The 18,404-nt window shown below is 40.1% G+C and overlaps 1 protein-coding gene across 1 annotated transcript in view; it reads left to right on the top strand.

Moving 5' to 3' along the window:
• The first annotated feature begins 2,964 nt into the window (after positions 1–2,964).
• Positions 2,965–18,404, top strand: part of PDGFRL (platelet derived growth factor receptor like) — an 89,713-nt gene continuing 74,273 nt past the window's right edge. Inside the window, exons 1-2 of the mRNA XM_033944206.1 lie at positions 2,965–3,181; positions 6,829–7,126. Of these exons, the coding sequence (XP_033800097.1) occupies positions 3,127–3,181; positions 6,829–7,126 (353 nt within the window). The 5' untranslated portion in view covers positions 2,965–3,126. The remainder of the gene's footprint in view (positions 3,182–6,828; positions 7,127–18,404) is intronic.

Genomic DNA, 18,404 nt, shown 5'->3' with positions numbered 1-18,404 from the left:
GTTGGATTATACCCCCGTCCCTGAAGAAAGTTACTGAAACGCGTCGGAAGGGATGGAGTTTTTTTGTAAATACTACAGCAATAGCAATGGAAAAGATAAGTAAAATGCAGAACATCACACACAGCTAAAGGCTGGGCATTCCCTCCCCAGAGGAAGAAAGATAACTTTTTGCCATCCAAAGAAAGACAAATAGAACGGCCACCAGCAGCTAGCATCCCCTCCTGAAGAAGCCATAATCACCAGGCGAAACTCAAGTCGAGGGGCCAACTCAGAGAGCTTTTTATTATACATAGTTGATTTTCCAGCATGGGGATTCAGTGTTCAGACCGCCTTTTTCATCAACATTGAAGAGATAAGTACCATAGTACCAAAGTTTGAGAGATTAAGAGGTTATAAAGCGGTGGGACTTCATGCAGCAATGATGATCCCATGACAACTCGTGCTGGTGGCTTGTTAATTCACGAGGTTGAGGGTCTGAGCACATAATGTTCACATAATAATTGTTATATAATATACATTAAATATTGATTGGATTATACAATTATATGAATTGAAGCAGTTTCTAAAAAAAATAAGCTACTGATAAGTTTGAAATACAAATAATACAAAAAAATTTAAAAGTATCTGTGATGATGCCTGCCGGTGCATGTTAAGTTACAGCATGGCGTTCTGAGGTTTGAAGAAATCCAGAATCTCAGGTTCCTAGATGATGAGTTTCAGTTTATGAATGTACAGCTTTAACTTATCAATCACAGCATTTTGCAGAGTCTTACAGTTACTGTGATATGAATACGTAGTAGCCGAATTGAACTTGACTTGTCTAAATACCTACATGGCACGAATGCACAAGAGGTGAGCCTTTCAATTTATATTCAAAACTGTTTATTGATCAAAAAACACAATCCAAAATCACAATGACAACAAGCAATACAGACCAATTTTTCATAAACCCAAAAAACGCACTCCCCTCCCCCTGCTGCCCCCCCCCCCCAAAAAAAAAAAAAAAGGGGCATGGAGCAGCATGAGAGCAAGTACTACAGCTACCACAAGGAGGCAACCACTAAACAGTCAAATATTCAGTACTTGGCTATGAGCATACCAGGTCAAAGAGACCTAAAAAGGCTCCCAAATAAATTGTAGTTGACGTCCCTTAACTGAATCCATCTCAGGAATGTCCAAACGTTCCATCTTCAGTTGATAAATCATCAAGGATCTCCATTGCAGCAAGGTAGGGGGATGTGCAGCAAGCCAATGTACCAAAATAGACTTTTTTCCCAACAATAATGCACGCTTCAAAAAGGTACATAGACCTCTCAGTACAGGATGAGTCAAAATTGAAGTGGTAAAAAGCATCTTCAGATGAGGCAAACGAGTATTCCAAAGTTTTGCAATGTGATGATGAACAGTCTTCCAAAATTTCAACACAAAAGGACAGGAATAAAACATATGGCCCAAAGAAGCATTTACCCCCTCCCCCCCCCCCCACACACACATTTAGGACAACAAGAATCTGGATGAAGGGCAGCACGATAGGCCCTAGCAGGAGAGATGTAAACATGCATAAGCAGTTTATATTGCAGTTCAAGCAAGGGAATGGAAGCCCAGGACTGCCTAAAAGACTTCAATGTAGTTTGTAGCAAATCTACAGAGATAGGGGACCCCAAATCAACAGACCACCTCTCACTTAAAGAAGCAAAGTCATAGCCCGGGGCCTCTTCCAACAAAAATTTGTGATGGAAGCACAGAGGAATCATAGACTGCACCTCCAAATAATATGCTTCCTTCAATAAGTCAAAAATGGTCTTAGTTAAGGTTTCAGGGGGGTAAGGTGCATACATAATGTTGCAACTGCAAATAAGGAAAAATATCATTAGGCAGGAGCCCATATTTCTGAACCAAATTTGGGTAGGAATGCATCTGTTTAGCCAAGGTAAGGACATAATGCAAATATTCCAGACCTTTGTCAGACCAAGAGTCAAACAAGGACGTCTTCATCCCAGGAAGGAATTGTGGATTATCTTTCAATTTAAAGGAAGCTCTGGGGCATAGAAGCCATCTTTGTGGGTGTTATATTGAGCAAACTCTATGACTATGTCTGGCTGATGGGATAATTTCCATTGGGTTTAATACCCTCAAGCATTTTGAAAAGTTGGCTACTGTGGCTATAGATGCTTGAGCACCCCCAAAATTGAGCAAATGGTTTAGTCTATCCAAGGAGGTGTAATTTATGATGGGTTTAGCGCCCCAATCATTCTGAAAAGTTGGCTTCTACATGAGAGGGCATAGGATGAAGGTGAAAAGAGATATGCTCAAATGTAACCTCAGAAAATATTTTTTTTAATGAAAGGGTGGTATATGTGTGGAACAGCCTCCCGGTGGAGATGGTAGAGATAAAAAGTGTACCTGAATTCAAGAAAGCTTGGGACAAGTATATTAGATCTCTAAGGGAGAGGAAGGGATAGTAGTTGGTATAAATGTGCAGACTAGATCCAGACATGGGGAACTCTGGTCCTTGAGGACCGGGTTTTCAGGATTTCCCCAATGAATATGCTTTGAAAGTAGTTCATGCAAATAGACCTCATGCATATTCATTGGGGAAATCCTGAAAAACCGATTGGATTCTGGCCCTCGAGGACCGGAGTTGCCCATGTCTGAGATAGGCCATATGGTCTTTTATCTGTCTTAATTTTTCTCTGTTTCTAAGTCACTGTTCTCATGGCTCCATATTAGCTCTCTGCTTCAGTTCAGATTACTATTTCTCATTTACAAGTTCATTCACTGAAGCTCCATGCAACCTCCCTTCTTTTATCGCCCCACTTTTAAGGGCTTCGCCTAGCAATAAAACTATGTACAGAGTGCTGGATACTTCTTACATGCAGCCAGCAGAGAGCAGACGAGAACTGCTAATTTTAGAGAATGTTTTCATTTGAATGCTTCATATGTTTTTCCTGAAACTTGATCCAGCAGCAATTTCTTTTCATTTCTTGGAAAATATGAACCCACAGCCTGCATTCTTCGCAAGTGTGCTTTGTTGCATCCTTTCTCGAGAGCAGGCAGACATATTTGCCTTATTATTTTTGCCTTTTAGACACTGTTGCAGGCTTGAGTGCCCAGTTTCCTTCCACCATGAAGCTCTGGCTCCTTTTCTGCCTGCTTCTGCTCCATGAAGCTCTTCAGGATGGTGAGTTACTTCATGAGCTGTCAACAGCAGTGATACAAGGAACACCTGAGGGATTATACTGTGCTATTTAATGAGGTGCACGCTGCAGGCCTAACGGTCTGTTATTCTAAACATATCCTACGCTTAAAAATAGAATAGACGTAGTCAGGACAGAAAGCATTTTTTCAGTACCTTAAATATGGCAACACCTCTCTGAATAGCACATCATTGGTATATAATAGGGGTGTGCACTGGGAAAAAGTTTCTAGATAGGAAGGGTTTGTTTATTTTATTTCATTTTGAGTGTTATCTTAGTGCATGCGTCTCCTCAGTCTATAAACTACCACGCACATGCAGAATTAGATACTTAGGGCTCCTTTAATATAGAGTTACCAGATGTCCGGATTTCCACGGATATGACCTCCTTTTGAGAACATGTCTAGATGGCTTTTCAAAACCTGGCACTTTGTTCGGGTTTTGAAAAGCCTCCTCAAATCATGTCAAGCAGGGAGGAAGTCCGCGCAGGTGAAAGCAGGTGATAAAAGCCCGATAACAGCAGGTAAAAATCACTCCAAGAGATATATTGACAGACTTAGCAATGATGAAACAGCAACACTTTGAGGTCCAAAATATGCTCAGAGACACAGAGGCAAAAAACAAGGAGCCAAAGCCCCAAGAATATCGCCTCCCCACCCAATCATCGCATATTATGAAATCAAGCGAAAAAATCCATGTTGATCGCTGCAGTCTAGCATAAAAAATATATTTTCTTATACTTTAAACTATAAGAAAATATATTTTTTATGCTATATTGCAGCGATCAACTTGGAATTTTGATTTCATAATATGTGATGATTGGATGGTGAGGCGATATTCTTGGGGCTACGGCTCCTTGTTTTGCTTCTGTGTCTCTGAACATATTTTTGACCTCAAAGTGTTTCTGTTTCATCATTGCTTAAGTCTGTCAATATATCTCTTGGAGTGATTTTTTCTGATTTTCATATGCTTCCCTTCAATCACTCTCCTTAGTAGAGTACCAAGCTTATTGTTTTTTTCTCCATATATAATTCAATAAAAGCAGGCAGCAGGGGGCAGGTCTAGGGCAGGACTGGGGATGAGATTAGGGTGTTACAGGGCGGGGATGGGCGGGCCTGGGGGGGGTCTAGGGGTTTGGATTTTCCAATTGGAAAATCTGGCAAACCTACTTTTACAAAGCCACGGCAGTGATTCCCCTGCAGCAAATGCACCAAAGTCCATTCAATTCCTATGAGCTTTGGTGCATTATTCATGGGAGAATCGCTACCGCGGCTTTGTAAAAGGAGCCCTTGGTACTCATGCTGACTTCATTCATTTCAAATTCCTCCTGACCTCCTTCATATCTGCTCTCTCACTTGCCAAACAAGATTACTACATCTGCCTCACTGATTCTCTCAGCTCCAACCTTCGCCGCCTCTTTGCCACACTGAACTCCAACCTCCAACCTCTTCGTCACTCTCTCCCCTAGACCATGGCTTCTACAACAAGGTTCATAAAATTAACCTTGAGTTTTCAACTGAACCACACCTCCCAGCCTTCTCTACCAACCCCCATCGTCCCTTGCTACCTTATCTTCCTTTCCTGAAATTACTAAAGAGGAAACTGTACATTTTCTTTCCTCATCCAAACACACTACCTGTTCCGCTAATGCCATCCCCACCCATCTACTTACCATAATCTCTCCTATTGTCATCCCCTCTATCTGTTATATCCTCAACCTATCACTCTCCACCACAACTGTGCCATTATTAAGCTACTCCTCAAAAAACCCTTACTGGACCCTACCTGCTCTTCCAAATATCATCCTGACTCCCTCCTCCCCTTCTTCTCCAAGCTACTTGAATGTACGATTCACCGCCATTGTCTTGACTTTCTTTTATCTCAGGCTGTCATTGACCCATTTCAATCTGGTTTTCGCCCTCTTCATTCTATAGAAACTGCCTTTACAAAAATCTCCAATGACCTGCTCCTGGCCAAATCAAGAGGCTTCTACTCTGTCCTCATCATTCTTGATGAATCTGTAGCTTTTGACAAGGTAAATCACTACCTACTCATCAATACTCTATGCTCCATTGGATTTTAGGGCTCTGTTATTGCATAGTTTTCTCCTCATCTTTCCCATCACACCTTTAGCATATGCTGTGGTGGATCCTTCTCTATCACCAACTCGCTATCGGTCAGTGTACTTTAGGGATCTGTCCTGGGACCACTTATTTTTTCCATTTACACTTCTTCCCTTGGTGCTCTAATCTCACAGATCTCTCTTCACCTGAAATCTCGACAATCATTCAGTCCTGGGTTTCAACTTACTTGTCTAACATCGCTATCTGGATATCTCACTGTCATCTAAAATTAAACTTAGCCAAGACTGAGCGCTTTTCTTTTCACCTAAACTTGTCTATCTTCTTCCCTCATTCTCTTTTTTGGTGAGCAATACCCTCATCTTTCCTGTCTTGTTGTTTTTTTCAACCTTGAGTTAATCTTTGACTCATCTCTCTCCTTCTCTTCACATATCCAACAGACTTTCAAAATCTGTTTCTTTTTCTAAAATATCACTAAAATCAGACTCTTCCTTTTTGAGCGCACTGGCAAGACCTTCATCCATACTCTTATCACCTTTTGTCTAGACTACTGCAACCTGCTTCTCACTGGCCCTCCGCTAAACCATCCCTCTCTCCTTCAATCTGTTCAGAACTCTGCTGCATGCCTCATATTCCACCAATGTCACTATGATCACATTACCCCTCTCCTCAAGTCATTTTATTGGCTCCCTATCCATTTCCACATACAGTTCAAACTCCTCTTACTGACTTACATGTGTATTCGCTTAGCAGCTCCTCAGTATCTCTCCTCTCTCCCCACCGGGTACTTCGCTCATCAGATAAATCTCTCTTATCTGTACCCTTCTCCTCTACAGCCAACTCCAGACTCCAACCCTTTTACTTTGCTGCACCGTATGCCTGACGCAGTACGTCAAGCTCCATCTCTGGCAATATTCAAATCCAGACTCAAAACCCACTTCTTTGAAGATGCTTTCAATTCCAAACATCTGTGTTATAATTCCCTCTGCAATTCCCTCACCTGAGCAATGTGAATTGATACATGTTCTTGTCCAGTTTGTCTGTCATGACTAAATTGTAAGCTCTTTTTAGCAGGGACTGTATCTTTATATTTTGATATACAACACTGTGCATGTCTAGTATTGCTATAGAAATGATTAGTAGTATGTAAAGCTGCATGCACAAGTTATAGATTAGTACTAGTTATGAGCTAATTGTTAAAGTAGCTACAAATTGGAGTTATTGACCAATTTTGGGTTATAATTTTTGTTAATTGGCACTAACTGGCTTTAATTTGCATCTACACACGTAACTGCCATTAGATGGTATTGTACAAACAGAGTACAAAAAATCCATAGTATACAACTGCAAGGGAGTCATGGACCTAGGTGGGTCAAGGGTGTATCTAGCACTCATCTTCACAGGTTCTAGAATACTATCAGTTATGTTCCTGACAGTAAGCATTTATACCGGCAATTGAGTTAGCATAACTGCTTAGGCCTAAAGTTAGGCATGTAACTATGGACTTCTTGCATATTACAATAAATTTCTCTTTCTCCATTTTTATGCTAGTTAATGCTCAGCAGAATGTAAAGAGCAGGCGTCCAAAGGAGCCAGGAGAGAACAAAATTAAGCTTGCCACTAAAAGACTGAAGCCTAAATTCCCCAAATTAAAGGAGAGGGAGTCTACTGACACAGCACCCAAAATTCAATCTATCATGACACAAGTAATGGATAAAGGCCGCTACCAAAAGCCTGCAGCCATGCTAAACCAGGTAGCAGGACAGAGCATAGAACTGCGCTGCAAAGGAAGCCAGATTGAATGGGGCTATCCTTCTTATTTAGACACCTTCAAGGACTCTAGGCTCATGTAAGTATCTTTTAATCTGGCTTTCCTCTGAATCACATCAAATATTAAAACTATATATTTTTAAACTAAACAAAGAGATTTGAACTTGCAGCACTCCATAATTTAAGGAAAGGGAGAACGTACCTAAAATTCATTAGCCATGGGAGTAGAGGTGAACTGATCACAAATTTGTGGTCAATATGTTTATGAACTTTAAGCCTTATCCTTTTCAACAATCTTTTTATCACTAACTTAGTGGTTAAGAACATAAAAAGTGCTTTATTGGGCCAGAACAAAGGTCCTCTGAGCCTTATCCCATCTCCGTTGGCCAATGCATGTCACAAGTATCCAGTAGGAATCCATAGAGTAGCAACGACTTCCCCAAGTCAATCTGAGTAATAATAGTTTATGGAATTTTCATCTGGGACCTCTTCTAAACCTCTTTTGTTTAAAATTCTTTATTGAACAATCCAAGGCAAAAACACATTCCACCTCAGATGTTTGACTTTTACAGCTTTCTTCCCTACTTGTCCTTCTCCTGGTAATCCACCTCCCCACATATAACCATATGATCCCCCCACCCCCTTACAAAAATTGCCCTTTAAAAACTAGCCACTGGAGTCTTTCCTTTGTCTTGGAAGCAGGCCGTGCTGCATCCCCATATTGAGAATGCAAAGACTGACCTTTCTCTCTGAACAACTATTGATCTATTTCCAAACTTCCTTTTGCATCAAGGTCATGTAGAAAATAGTAGCAGCTCAGCTTACTGACTTCCTTGAACAGACAAATGCTCTGTATTCAAAGCAAATTGACCCTCCTTGTTCTTACCAGTATTGGACAGACCTGCATGGTCTGTGTCCCATATATAGTGATTCAGTGTAGGATGGACTGGGGTGGGCATCAATGTGAACTCCACTAATATGAGGATGTTACTGGCCAGACTTTATGGTAGATATCCTGCAAACAAATGGGATGGTTGGATAGACTGAAGTGAGCTTGGACAGCAATTTCAGCATTTGAAACCTAGGACAATACCAGACTTTATAGTCTACGGCCCAGAAATATCAAAGAATAGACAAGTTAATCTAATCATGTATTTTTTAATGGTTATAACATATGGGCAGACAGGATGGACTGTTTAGATCTTTTTATCTGCCGTCATCTACTATGTTACTATGTTATATCAAATTATGCTGAGATGGAGGATAGGATGTTCTCCTTCTTTCCCTCAGCCTTTCAACTACAGTAACTCTTGAGTTTCATACATGATCCATTTTATCCATAGCTCAAAGACATGTACATTGTTTTTAGCTCATACTTTTATCTGTGTACCCTACATCATCTGGTATGTATATAGTTTTCTTTACTGTCACATCATGACATTCACCATTGCTTGTTTCTATATCTGTACGTGGCTTTCTAATCATCAATTTTCACTGGTTAGTCTCGGTACCCTCCAGATTTTCACATTCTCTTTCCTCTAATGTCTGTTGATGTCTTTTGCCACCTTAGACAGCGTGGTCACACTAGGCACTTCTCTAATTCTTCTTATCTTGTGGTCAAGGTCAGTCATCAATTTTGCATGCATAAGGTTGGCACCACAGTCACCTTCACGCCATTTTTTTACTTTTTTACTTTTCATTTATCTTTCTTTTTTATTTCATTATATACAATTGCCTTTATGACCCCTGAGGAAGGCGGTGTTGCCGAAACACAGACCGTTAGGGTCCAGCAGGACAATCATATGTGTATTACAAATTCAGACTTAATTGTATTTTTATTGTGAAGAGCGAATAATAAATCATCTTCCAGAACATCCACATCCACAGTCTTGTTTTTATCTTTGGATTGTTTTTACTGTGGAACATTGGGTCTTCCTTTTTGTTTTGTGTTGCACTTAGTTTTGAAGCATATGGACAACTGAAAAGGTAGAAATAGATGTTCATGTGCTTGAAACATCCAAGTACTAATTTTGCAAAGGCTGGAAATGGACTTCCAGCACTGCAGTGCATCCAAATTGTAAGGGGAGAGGGTGTTTAGGTGGGATTAGGGAAGACATAAAAACTCTGGACGCTCAAGAGCGATTACCAAAGGAGAAGAAATGTCCATGTCTAAAGAAGGTTGTCTTTATTTAGACCTATTTCAGACAATTGGAGGGATTAAGGCATGACACTATCTTAATCCTCCCGAAAGTGAAACTGAAAGGAAATACCATGCTCTATGACATTTTCAGGTATTATGGACATTATTAACAAAGCAGGAAACCAGCCTAAGGAATAGCCTAGTAGTTAGTGCAGTGGATTGTAAATTAAGAGGCTCACTTTCAATTCTCCCTTCAGCTTTTAAAAAAAATATTTAAAAAAAAAAAAAAAATGGGGGGTAATTCTGAGCCCTCGAGAAACAGAAAAATATCTGTTGTACCTAAACAGATAAACCGCATACAAACCTGAAGGCTCTAGAAGTGGTATATATTCAGGTACAATAGGTAGGTTGCTGTTGCCAGAGGGCTCACAATTACAAAATAAAGTTAAAGTGAGATTTGAACCTGAGTCCCTTGGTTCACACTCCACTGCACTAACTCCTAGGCTGTCTTTATGCTCTACATGAGGCCATTTTCAAAGAATGCTACCATACAGATATCAATGTTCTTTTTTTCCCCTGTTATAATTTGGACATTTCAGTTTGTAAAATGGATGTTCATGCTGAACATTTCCAGTGTAAGGACATCCATCTCACTTATTTTCAAACAGGAAATCCTAACATATTTTCTCTTTGAAAATATGTGTGAGATAGATGTTCACTTGGGATGTTATGACTTGGATGTTCTTTTGAAAATGCCCCTCCATATCTTTTTTTGTGAGATAAGAAGTTCAGAATTGTACGTAGAACTCAAGGTGAGTTCTATCATGGATCAATATAGAGGCATTATGATATTCTCTGTTTTATTCAAGCATAAGCATAGAAACAAAAAATTATGGCAGATAAAGATCCTATGGCCTATCCAGTATGCCTATCTGTATCGACTATTAATCTCTACAATCCCTCTCTGTCCCTTAGAGATCCTCTGTGTTTGTCTCATACATTTTTGAAATTAACATAAAGTCTCATAGGAGGGAATCTTCCAACAAAAAATGTAAAATTACTCTGAGAAAATATTAATTTACCTTGGCTTTCAGCATTATTTACACTTAGGAGATACCTGGGCACAACTGGCAGGTGAGACAGGCAGTGGCCATTTGCAGTAACTGCTGTTTCTTTCTTCATTTGATTTTTCCAGTTTATTTTATATCCTGTTGCTTTCTCTTGCTTTCCTCCTTTGAAAGAGACAGCTGAGGGGAGATATGGTTGAAGTCTACAAAATCCTGAGCGGAATAGAACAGGTACAAGTGGATTGATTTTTCGCTCCATCAAAAATTACAAAGACTAGGGGGACACTCAAGTTGCAGCTGCAGTGCAGAGGGAGCCGCACTATTCAAGGAGACTTACTGGGCCCTGAGCTTCCTGCGGCAGCATAATAACTGCTTTATCTTTCCGGCTGAGTTTGGTGCAGGCTGTCGGGCAGGCACCTGGAGAGACAGACCGCTAACATCACCGGGTCCGTCTCTCCCAGCATAAAATCAAGTTGCAGCCACGGTACAGCTGCAGCCGCAGGGCATGGCTGAAGGGGCGTGCCTTAAGGGGCACGCCAGGCCCCTTGGGAGCCCTGAGGAGCCACGAGGAGCCAAATAATATTTACTCCAGGTACTTTTGTTTGACGTTCGACTCCTGAAGTATTGTCTGTTAAATTATGAGTAAGAAGAAAATCAAACCTAAACCTAAAAGTTCAACCCCAGCAGTTATAGGCCCAATGGATAAGCATCTAAAATTAATTGAAAATACTTCAGTAGCTGCTCTTTCTATGGATTCATCTTCAATCTCAGAAGCTTCATTAAGCCCTCTCGATCAAACTCCTCCCCCTCCGCCAATATCGAGTTTAGGTGGTGCCAAAGTAAGCACCACTAATCCCTCAGACTCGGAAGCTTTATCCGAAGTTATAAATAAAATAGTTTACACTAAAGTGCTAGATTTTTCAAGTGACTTGGACATATCTCCCATATCAAAGGGAACACAACAAGATATTACACTTAAAGACTTGTGGATAGCAATATCTAGAGTGGAAGGGCTGCTGAGGTCAACAGTAAAACAGACAGTGGACATTCGCAAGCAGTTGTTCACAAGTTGGAGAATGTAGACTCCAATTTAAGTATTTTGGATAAGAGGATATATAAAACTGAATCACAAATCACCACATTGCAAACTGTTTCTACTGCAGCAGTTAAGGATTCTTGTGTTATACATTCTAAGTTAGAGATAATGGAGAATTTTTATAGAGCCAGGAACCTCCGCTTGGTTAATTTCCCAGTAACTCATTTATTTTCACCAGAAATATTGTTAAGAAAATTTTATAAGGAGATACTGGGTTTACCCAATGCAGAAACCTTTGTTATAAATAATTATTACTATATTCCCCAGAAAAAAATCGAATCCAACCAGGATGTTGACCAACTGGTATCAACTGGAATAAATTTGACAGAATTTTTAGAGGATAGTCAAAATATGATCCAGACTCGGTCCACTCTGGTAATAACCTGCATGAGTGAGATAGATAAGATATTGTTAATGAAATTATACTTTAAAAATAGATTGACAAAATTTTGTGGAGACTTGGTAAGAATTTTTCCAGATGTTTCAAGAGCCACTCAATTAAAAAGAAAATAATTTTTGAAATTAAAACTTAGGGTGACTGCTCTGGAGGCCTCTTTTTATTTAAAATTCCCTTGTAAATGTTTGGTTAAATTGCAAGATTCAGAATTTGTTTTCTAGGATCCTATACAGTTACAACAATTCCTGCTTGCTAGAGAAATAAAATGACTACTGTTTATCTATAACAGATTTTAGAGGAATAATAATTTGGCTCTAGAATAGTTTGATTGAATTGGGGTCTATTTTCATAGACTGGATTTAGCTTATTGTTTACCTATAGTATATTTTTCTGAAATAGAGGTGTGGCACCTCATTGATGTGGGCTTGAAAGGAAATTTTGGATTGATATGTTTACTTTATATTATTGTATTAATTTTCGTTTTCTTGATTCATTATGTACGTATGTAATGATAGAAAATTAGAAAAAAAAAAAAGCATCCTAAGGGTCAGACGTCCAGCCAACCAAGACATATAACTAGGCGGATTTTGTAGCGGTTCAGCTTTCATAAATGGATGTTTCTGTGCTTCTAATTTTGGACATTTTGTGGGAAATGTCTAAGTCGCTTAGACATCCTTTTTGAAAATGGCCCTTTTGGGCTTTAGACATGTGCCTAGTTAGCCTATGCTTTTAATCTTGCCTTGTTTCAGCCCACTGGGCCACCAGGGATTTGAGGTTCAAATCAAGCCAAAAGGTTTTTTTTACATTTTTACTGCTGCCATGAGAAGGGGCTTTTAAAAATATTTTTCTACATGTTGCACAGCTTGATATTCACAAAGTTTCTAGTTCTGGAAATATATGAGTCCAGAGCTCATATGCCTTTTATAGCCATACTTCACACAAACAGATCTCAACCTATGACTATTTTCATAAGCTGGTACCTAGGACCCAAAGTTGTATGTATGTTTGACTAGTTCACCTACTTATAAATTGGCTGAATATACTTATGTGATCAGAGTGCAGCTGAATATCTACCTCATTATTAATATCTAAGGTCAGTATTATTAATATCTAAGGTCAGTTAGTTCACTTATAGTGTAATGATATAATTGAAGCCTTATCTCTTAAGTCTTTGCAATGATCCCTCAAATGTCTTCCAACAATCCCATATATTTAGTTTGCAACCTGGAAATATCAATATATTGCCATCATAATAAGAATAAAGATTATACCTCTGAAAATCATATATTAGAAACCTTTGCAAAAAATCCCCCAAACAACCACCAACCAACCAAACCCCACACAGCTGTCAAATTTGAATACATATTTGCTTCCAAATCTTAATTGTGTTGTTAAATCCAGGTGTAGTTACATGCCTTGAAGAAATTTTCTCTGTGAAAAAAACAGCCCACTACAAAAGCAGAACAATTGTTATATAACACATACAAACAGTTCTAGAATGTTCCAAACCACTCCCTATGTACTCCCAGTAAAGAACTTGTTATGGCAGGCCATTCTTATGCCAAAGGTGAATCTGCCTTCCTTAGACAAGACTTGGCTCTAAACCTAGCACTACATGGGACTTGGATTTCAGCCATCATTTGTAAAATTAAAAAGTTATACTTTCTATAATTCCAAGAGCTGAGACCTCCAACAAAGTTGCTTTAGATGAACCTAAGCTAGAATTTTCCATGATCACTATAGTACTCAATATAAATATAGGAGTTTATAAATTGTAAACTTAAGTGTAGATGTTCAAACTAGTTAGGTGCTTAGGAAGGGCACTAAAAACTGTGTAAATCAGTGTTTTTCAAGCTGCAATATTATTGAATCAAACCTTGAAGCAGCCTATGAGAATTTGTGTTGTCAATTATTCCCTATTGCAATTTTTTTTTTTTTTAGATAAGTACAATTGATTTAAAGAATATATGTTTGAACACTGTCAAAAATGATTATATTGAGCACACAAGAGATTCTTAAAAAATGAATGGACTGATGAAAAATTCATGGTGGTTTAGCTCTCAAGACAATTCACTGTGAGAATCTCACCTCTGATGGTCCTAAGTATTTAAAAAGAATTAGTATTGGTCAGGGATACATATGATTGTTAATTCTGGATGTTTTTATCCCTGAGAAGAAATTTGGTATAATTGGTGCAGTGTGAATACTATGGGCTCCTTTTATCAAGCCGCGCTAGTGGTTTAACACACGTAATACCGCACGCTAAACCACCGGCCGTGCAAGCCGCTACTGCCTCCTGTTGAGCAGGTGGTAGTTTTTAGCCAGTGCGGGGGTTAACGCGTGATGAAAAGTCGCGAGCGTTAACTCTGCTAGCGTGGCTTGATAAAAGGAGCCCTATATCTTAATCCTAACCACATCTAAGGACTCCTTTTACTAAGGTGCTCTTAGCGGTTTTAGCACGCGCTAAAATGCCACGCACGCTAAATGCTAATGCCTCCATAGAGCTCGCATTAGTATTTTCATTTAGCGCGTGATTTGTGCACGCTAAAAATGCTAGCGCACCTTATTAAAAGGAGCCCTAAGTCTACCTGTACCATGGTGGCCTCCAGGTCTGTGAGTTTCTTAACTAGGCTTCAGGCATTTCCACATATGATCATCAAAGGTGTTATGCTGTCTTTGCTTATTACTTCATTTTCGTTCCTATCCTTCTTTCCATTAGCCACATCAGGATTTAACCTTTAGTTGCTTCTGAATTTGACTCCAATTACATCCAAATGATTTTGCTTTCAGTGGGAGGAAAGTTCATGCTTTCTTTGCTTACCTAAAACTTTCATGAATAATTTAGGCATACTAAATAATATTAGTAAATGTGCATGAGTCATTTTGGTGAGATACTTGTCAAAGTGGAAAGAATGTGTCTACGAGGGGCCGCTGAAAAGTTCTCAGCCCAACCAAGAAGAGAATGATGTGGAGCCATGAAACTCACAAGTTATTCCACACTTTGCTTGACACTTTTCATTTCAATGATATGAAATGGAGTTTCAAGAAAAGTGTGGAATAAAGTTTCATGGCGCCACATGTATCATAACTCATTACTGTTCCTGTAACTTACTCTTATCCTGAAATGTAACTCTACTGGAATGTCCCAGATATTTTCTATATTGTAATCCGCCTAGAACCGCAAGGCACAGGCGGAATAGAAATCCCTAATGTAATGTAATGTAATGTAATCATTCTCTTTGGTTGGGCTGAGAACTTTTCAGCAACTCCTCGTACTTGTGCTTTGAAAATTGGTGTGAAAAAGAAAGTGTCTAATTTTTGACTATTTTGTAAAGCAGTATCTTCAAAATGGAACCCCCTGCTAGTCATATCATAAACATAACCAACAACTTTTCTTGAATTAAAAAATGTAGAAGAGCAATATAACAACTGAAAATCAAAAGAATATATGTGTGATAGAACCATTAGAGAAGATGTGTGGGGTATACTGAGGAAACCTTAGCAGGGATTTTTTTTTTTTACCAACAGGTGTTCAGGGTGGGAAGATCAGACGTTGAACTGGGAGGCTTGATGCCAGGAGAGATTGGATGTTATGTCTGAGGGGGGGAAGGACTAGGGTGAGGACTGAATGGCTGTTGCTGAATCAGGGCACATAAAGAATGGGAGCACTAGTTTCAAAATGCTGCACTTTCATACAAGTGGGGAGGGGCTGTTGCACATGCAGGGCTGCATTAATCAGCTATAGGATCCTTGCCAAATTTGTGACTTGGCCCCCTTCTCCAATCTAGTAGTGCCCCCTTTTCAATCATTAGCCCAACCCCCCCCCCCCCTCCCCGCGGTCCAGCAGAGCAGCCTACCTCCCTACCAGTCAAAATTAGGGTTACCATATGGTTCTAGAAAAAGGAGTTCAGATTGAGACATTTGGGTTTAACTTCCATTGAAAGCAATAGACGCAAAACCCGGATGCCTCAATCCGTCCTCCTTTTTCTGGAGCCTTACGGTAACCCTAAGCATAAAGACTCATAGCTGCCATCTGTCCACGTCTCTAATGGCTCTACTGGCCATAACCCTCAGATACAGGAAATCAGAAGTGGTGCGATTGTCAGCAGCTTTGCGTTTTTATGCTGCCTTTTCCCCCAGGAAGCCACTGGACCAGGAGAGAGGAAGGGAGAGAAGGAAGATACTGGATTGAGAGGACTCTGTGATTAGTGCTGCTTTCAGTCCCCTTTGACCTGAACCCCAGGTAACTGCCTTTTTTTGCCAGTAGGTAAATTAGTCCTTCCTACTTGAAACTTTGTGATATCACTGCTCCCAATAGACATGGATGGATATATACATTATGTCCTTCACCTGCTTTACAAGTGGCCATATATTTTATATAGCCTTATGTAAAATTCCATAGGAATTCTCCAAGCCTTGACCTAGATGTCTGAATTCCCCTCTCCACATTATATCAACACTGTGCCGTATAGTGTTTTATATCAAAAGTGAATAGGTCATCAAACAATCATGATTGTTTTTCTTTTCTTTTATTTTTTGAAGTTATTTCTTAGGAATCCTTTTCATTTGTCCTACAAAATCATACGTCTTCGATTCTGACCTCTCATTTTCTACGTATATCCAACAAGCTGCTAAGATCTGTCACTTCTGTCTCTTCAATATCATCAAAATTTTCCCCTTCCTCTCTGAGCACACTACCCGAACCCTTGTCCAAACTCTCGTAACCTCACGCTTAGATTACTGCAATCTACTCCTAACTGGTATCCCTCAGTGTCATCTCTCCCCCTTGCAATCTTTGCAAAACTCTGCTTCTACCAACCTTGCTACGCTCATCTTCTATCAACCTCGCTACGCTCATGTCACCCCTCTCCTTAAGTCTCTTCATTGGCTTCCTATCTGCCATTGCATACAGTTCAAGATCTTATTGCTGACTTACAAGTGTGTTCATTCTGCTGCCCCTCAATATCTCTCCTCGCTTCTCTCTCCTTATACACCTTCCAGAGAACTCTGTTCATCAGATAAGTCATTCTTAACTTTACCCTTCTCCTCCACTGCCAATTCCAGACTTCGTTCCTTTCATCTAGCTGCCCCCTATGCCTGGAATAAATTACCCGAGTTTGTCAAGCACCTTCCCTTCCCTGCAAAACCAGGGCACGACAGATAGTGTGGAGGTACTGTGGTCAGCTCTGAAATCTACCCTACAGGAAGTAACCAACCTCTAAATAAAGACCGTGAGTAAACGGAGGAGAAATGATAAACCCCAGTGGTTCTCTGCGAAGATCTCGGAACTCGTAAAACAGAAGAAAAGAGCATTTGTATCCTCCAAACAATCACAACGACTGAAAGCTAAGGAAACCTATCTGGTGAAAGCAGCAGTCAGATATGCCAAACTCTGGATGGAAGAAAATTTGGCTAAGAATATTTAAAAAGGGGATAAATCCTTCTTCAGGTATGTTAGCGACAGAAAAAAGAACACAGACGGAATAGTGCGCCTAAGGAAACCCGACGGTAACTATGTAGAATCGGACTCCGATAAAGCCGAACTACTCAATGAATTCTTCTGCTCGGTCTTTACCTGTGAGGCACTAGGTTCCGGTCCACAGCTGCAGACAAGGGAAAGCTCAGAAGACCCGTTCCAGAACTTTGAATTTACTGCCAGCAGCATCTACCAAGATCTATCAAGGCTCAAGGTGAGCAAAGCCATGGGACCGGATAAAATACACCCCAGAGTACTTAGGAAATTGAAAGATGTCCTGGCGGAATCGTTAGCTGCGCTCTTCAATCTTTCCCTAAGTATGGGCAAAGTCCCATTGGACTGGAAAATAGCTGACGTCATTCCACTCCACAAAAAGGGTTGCAGGTCAGAGACTGCAAACTACGGAACGGTCAGTCTCACATCAATAGTGTATAAACTTATGGAAACATTGATTAAACACAAACTAGATACGATTCTAAACGACGGGGGGCTGAGGGATCCCCACCAGCACGGTTTCACAAAGGGAAGGTCCTGCCAATCCAATCTAATTAGCTTCTTTGACTGGGTAACAAAAAAGCTAGATAAGGGAGAGTCCCTGGATGTCGTGTATTTGGACTTCAGTAAGGCTTTTGATAGTGTCCCACACTGTAGGTTATTGAACAAGATGAGTTCGTTGGGATTAGGAGAAACACTGACTGCATGGGTTAAAGACTGGCTCAGTGGCAGACTTCAAAGGGTTGTGGTAAATGGTACTCCCTCCGAAACGTCGGAAGTGATCAGTGGAGTGCCGCAGGGCTCGGTCGTGGGTCCAATCCTATTTAATATCTTTGTACAGGACCTGCCTCAGGGACTTCGAGGCAAAATTGTGTTATTTGCTGATGACGATAAACTGTGCAATGTAGTGGGCAGAGTAACCGTACCCGACACTATGACGCAGGACCTACTTTTACTGGAAAAATGGTCTAATATTTGGCAACTGAGTTTTAATGCCAAAAAGTGCAAGGTTATGCACCTTGGTAGTGGAAACCCATGCAGAACTTACACCCTAAATGGTGAGACCTTAGCAAGAACTGTTGCAGAACAGGACCTGAGAGTAATCATTAGTGAAGATATGAAGACTGCCAATCAAGTGGAGAAAGCTTCATCCAAGGCTAGATAAATGCTGGGTTGCATCCAAAGAA

The sequence above is a fragment of the Geotrypetes seraphini genome, chromosome 1 (genome assembly GCF_902459505.1).
Source record: "Geotrypetes seraphini chromosome 1, aGeoSer1.1, whole genome shotgun sequence".
Classification (NCBI taxonomy): domain Eukaryota; kingdom Metazoa; phylum Chordata; class Amphibia; order Gymnophiona; family Dermophiidae; genus Geotrypetes; species Geotrypetes seraphini.
Note: the sequence above shows the minus strand (reverse complement) of the source record. Positions and strands in the feature narration are given on the sequence as shown.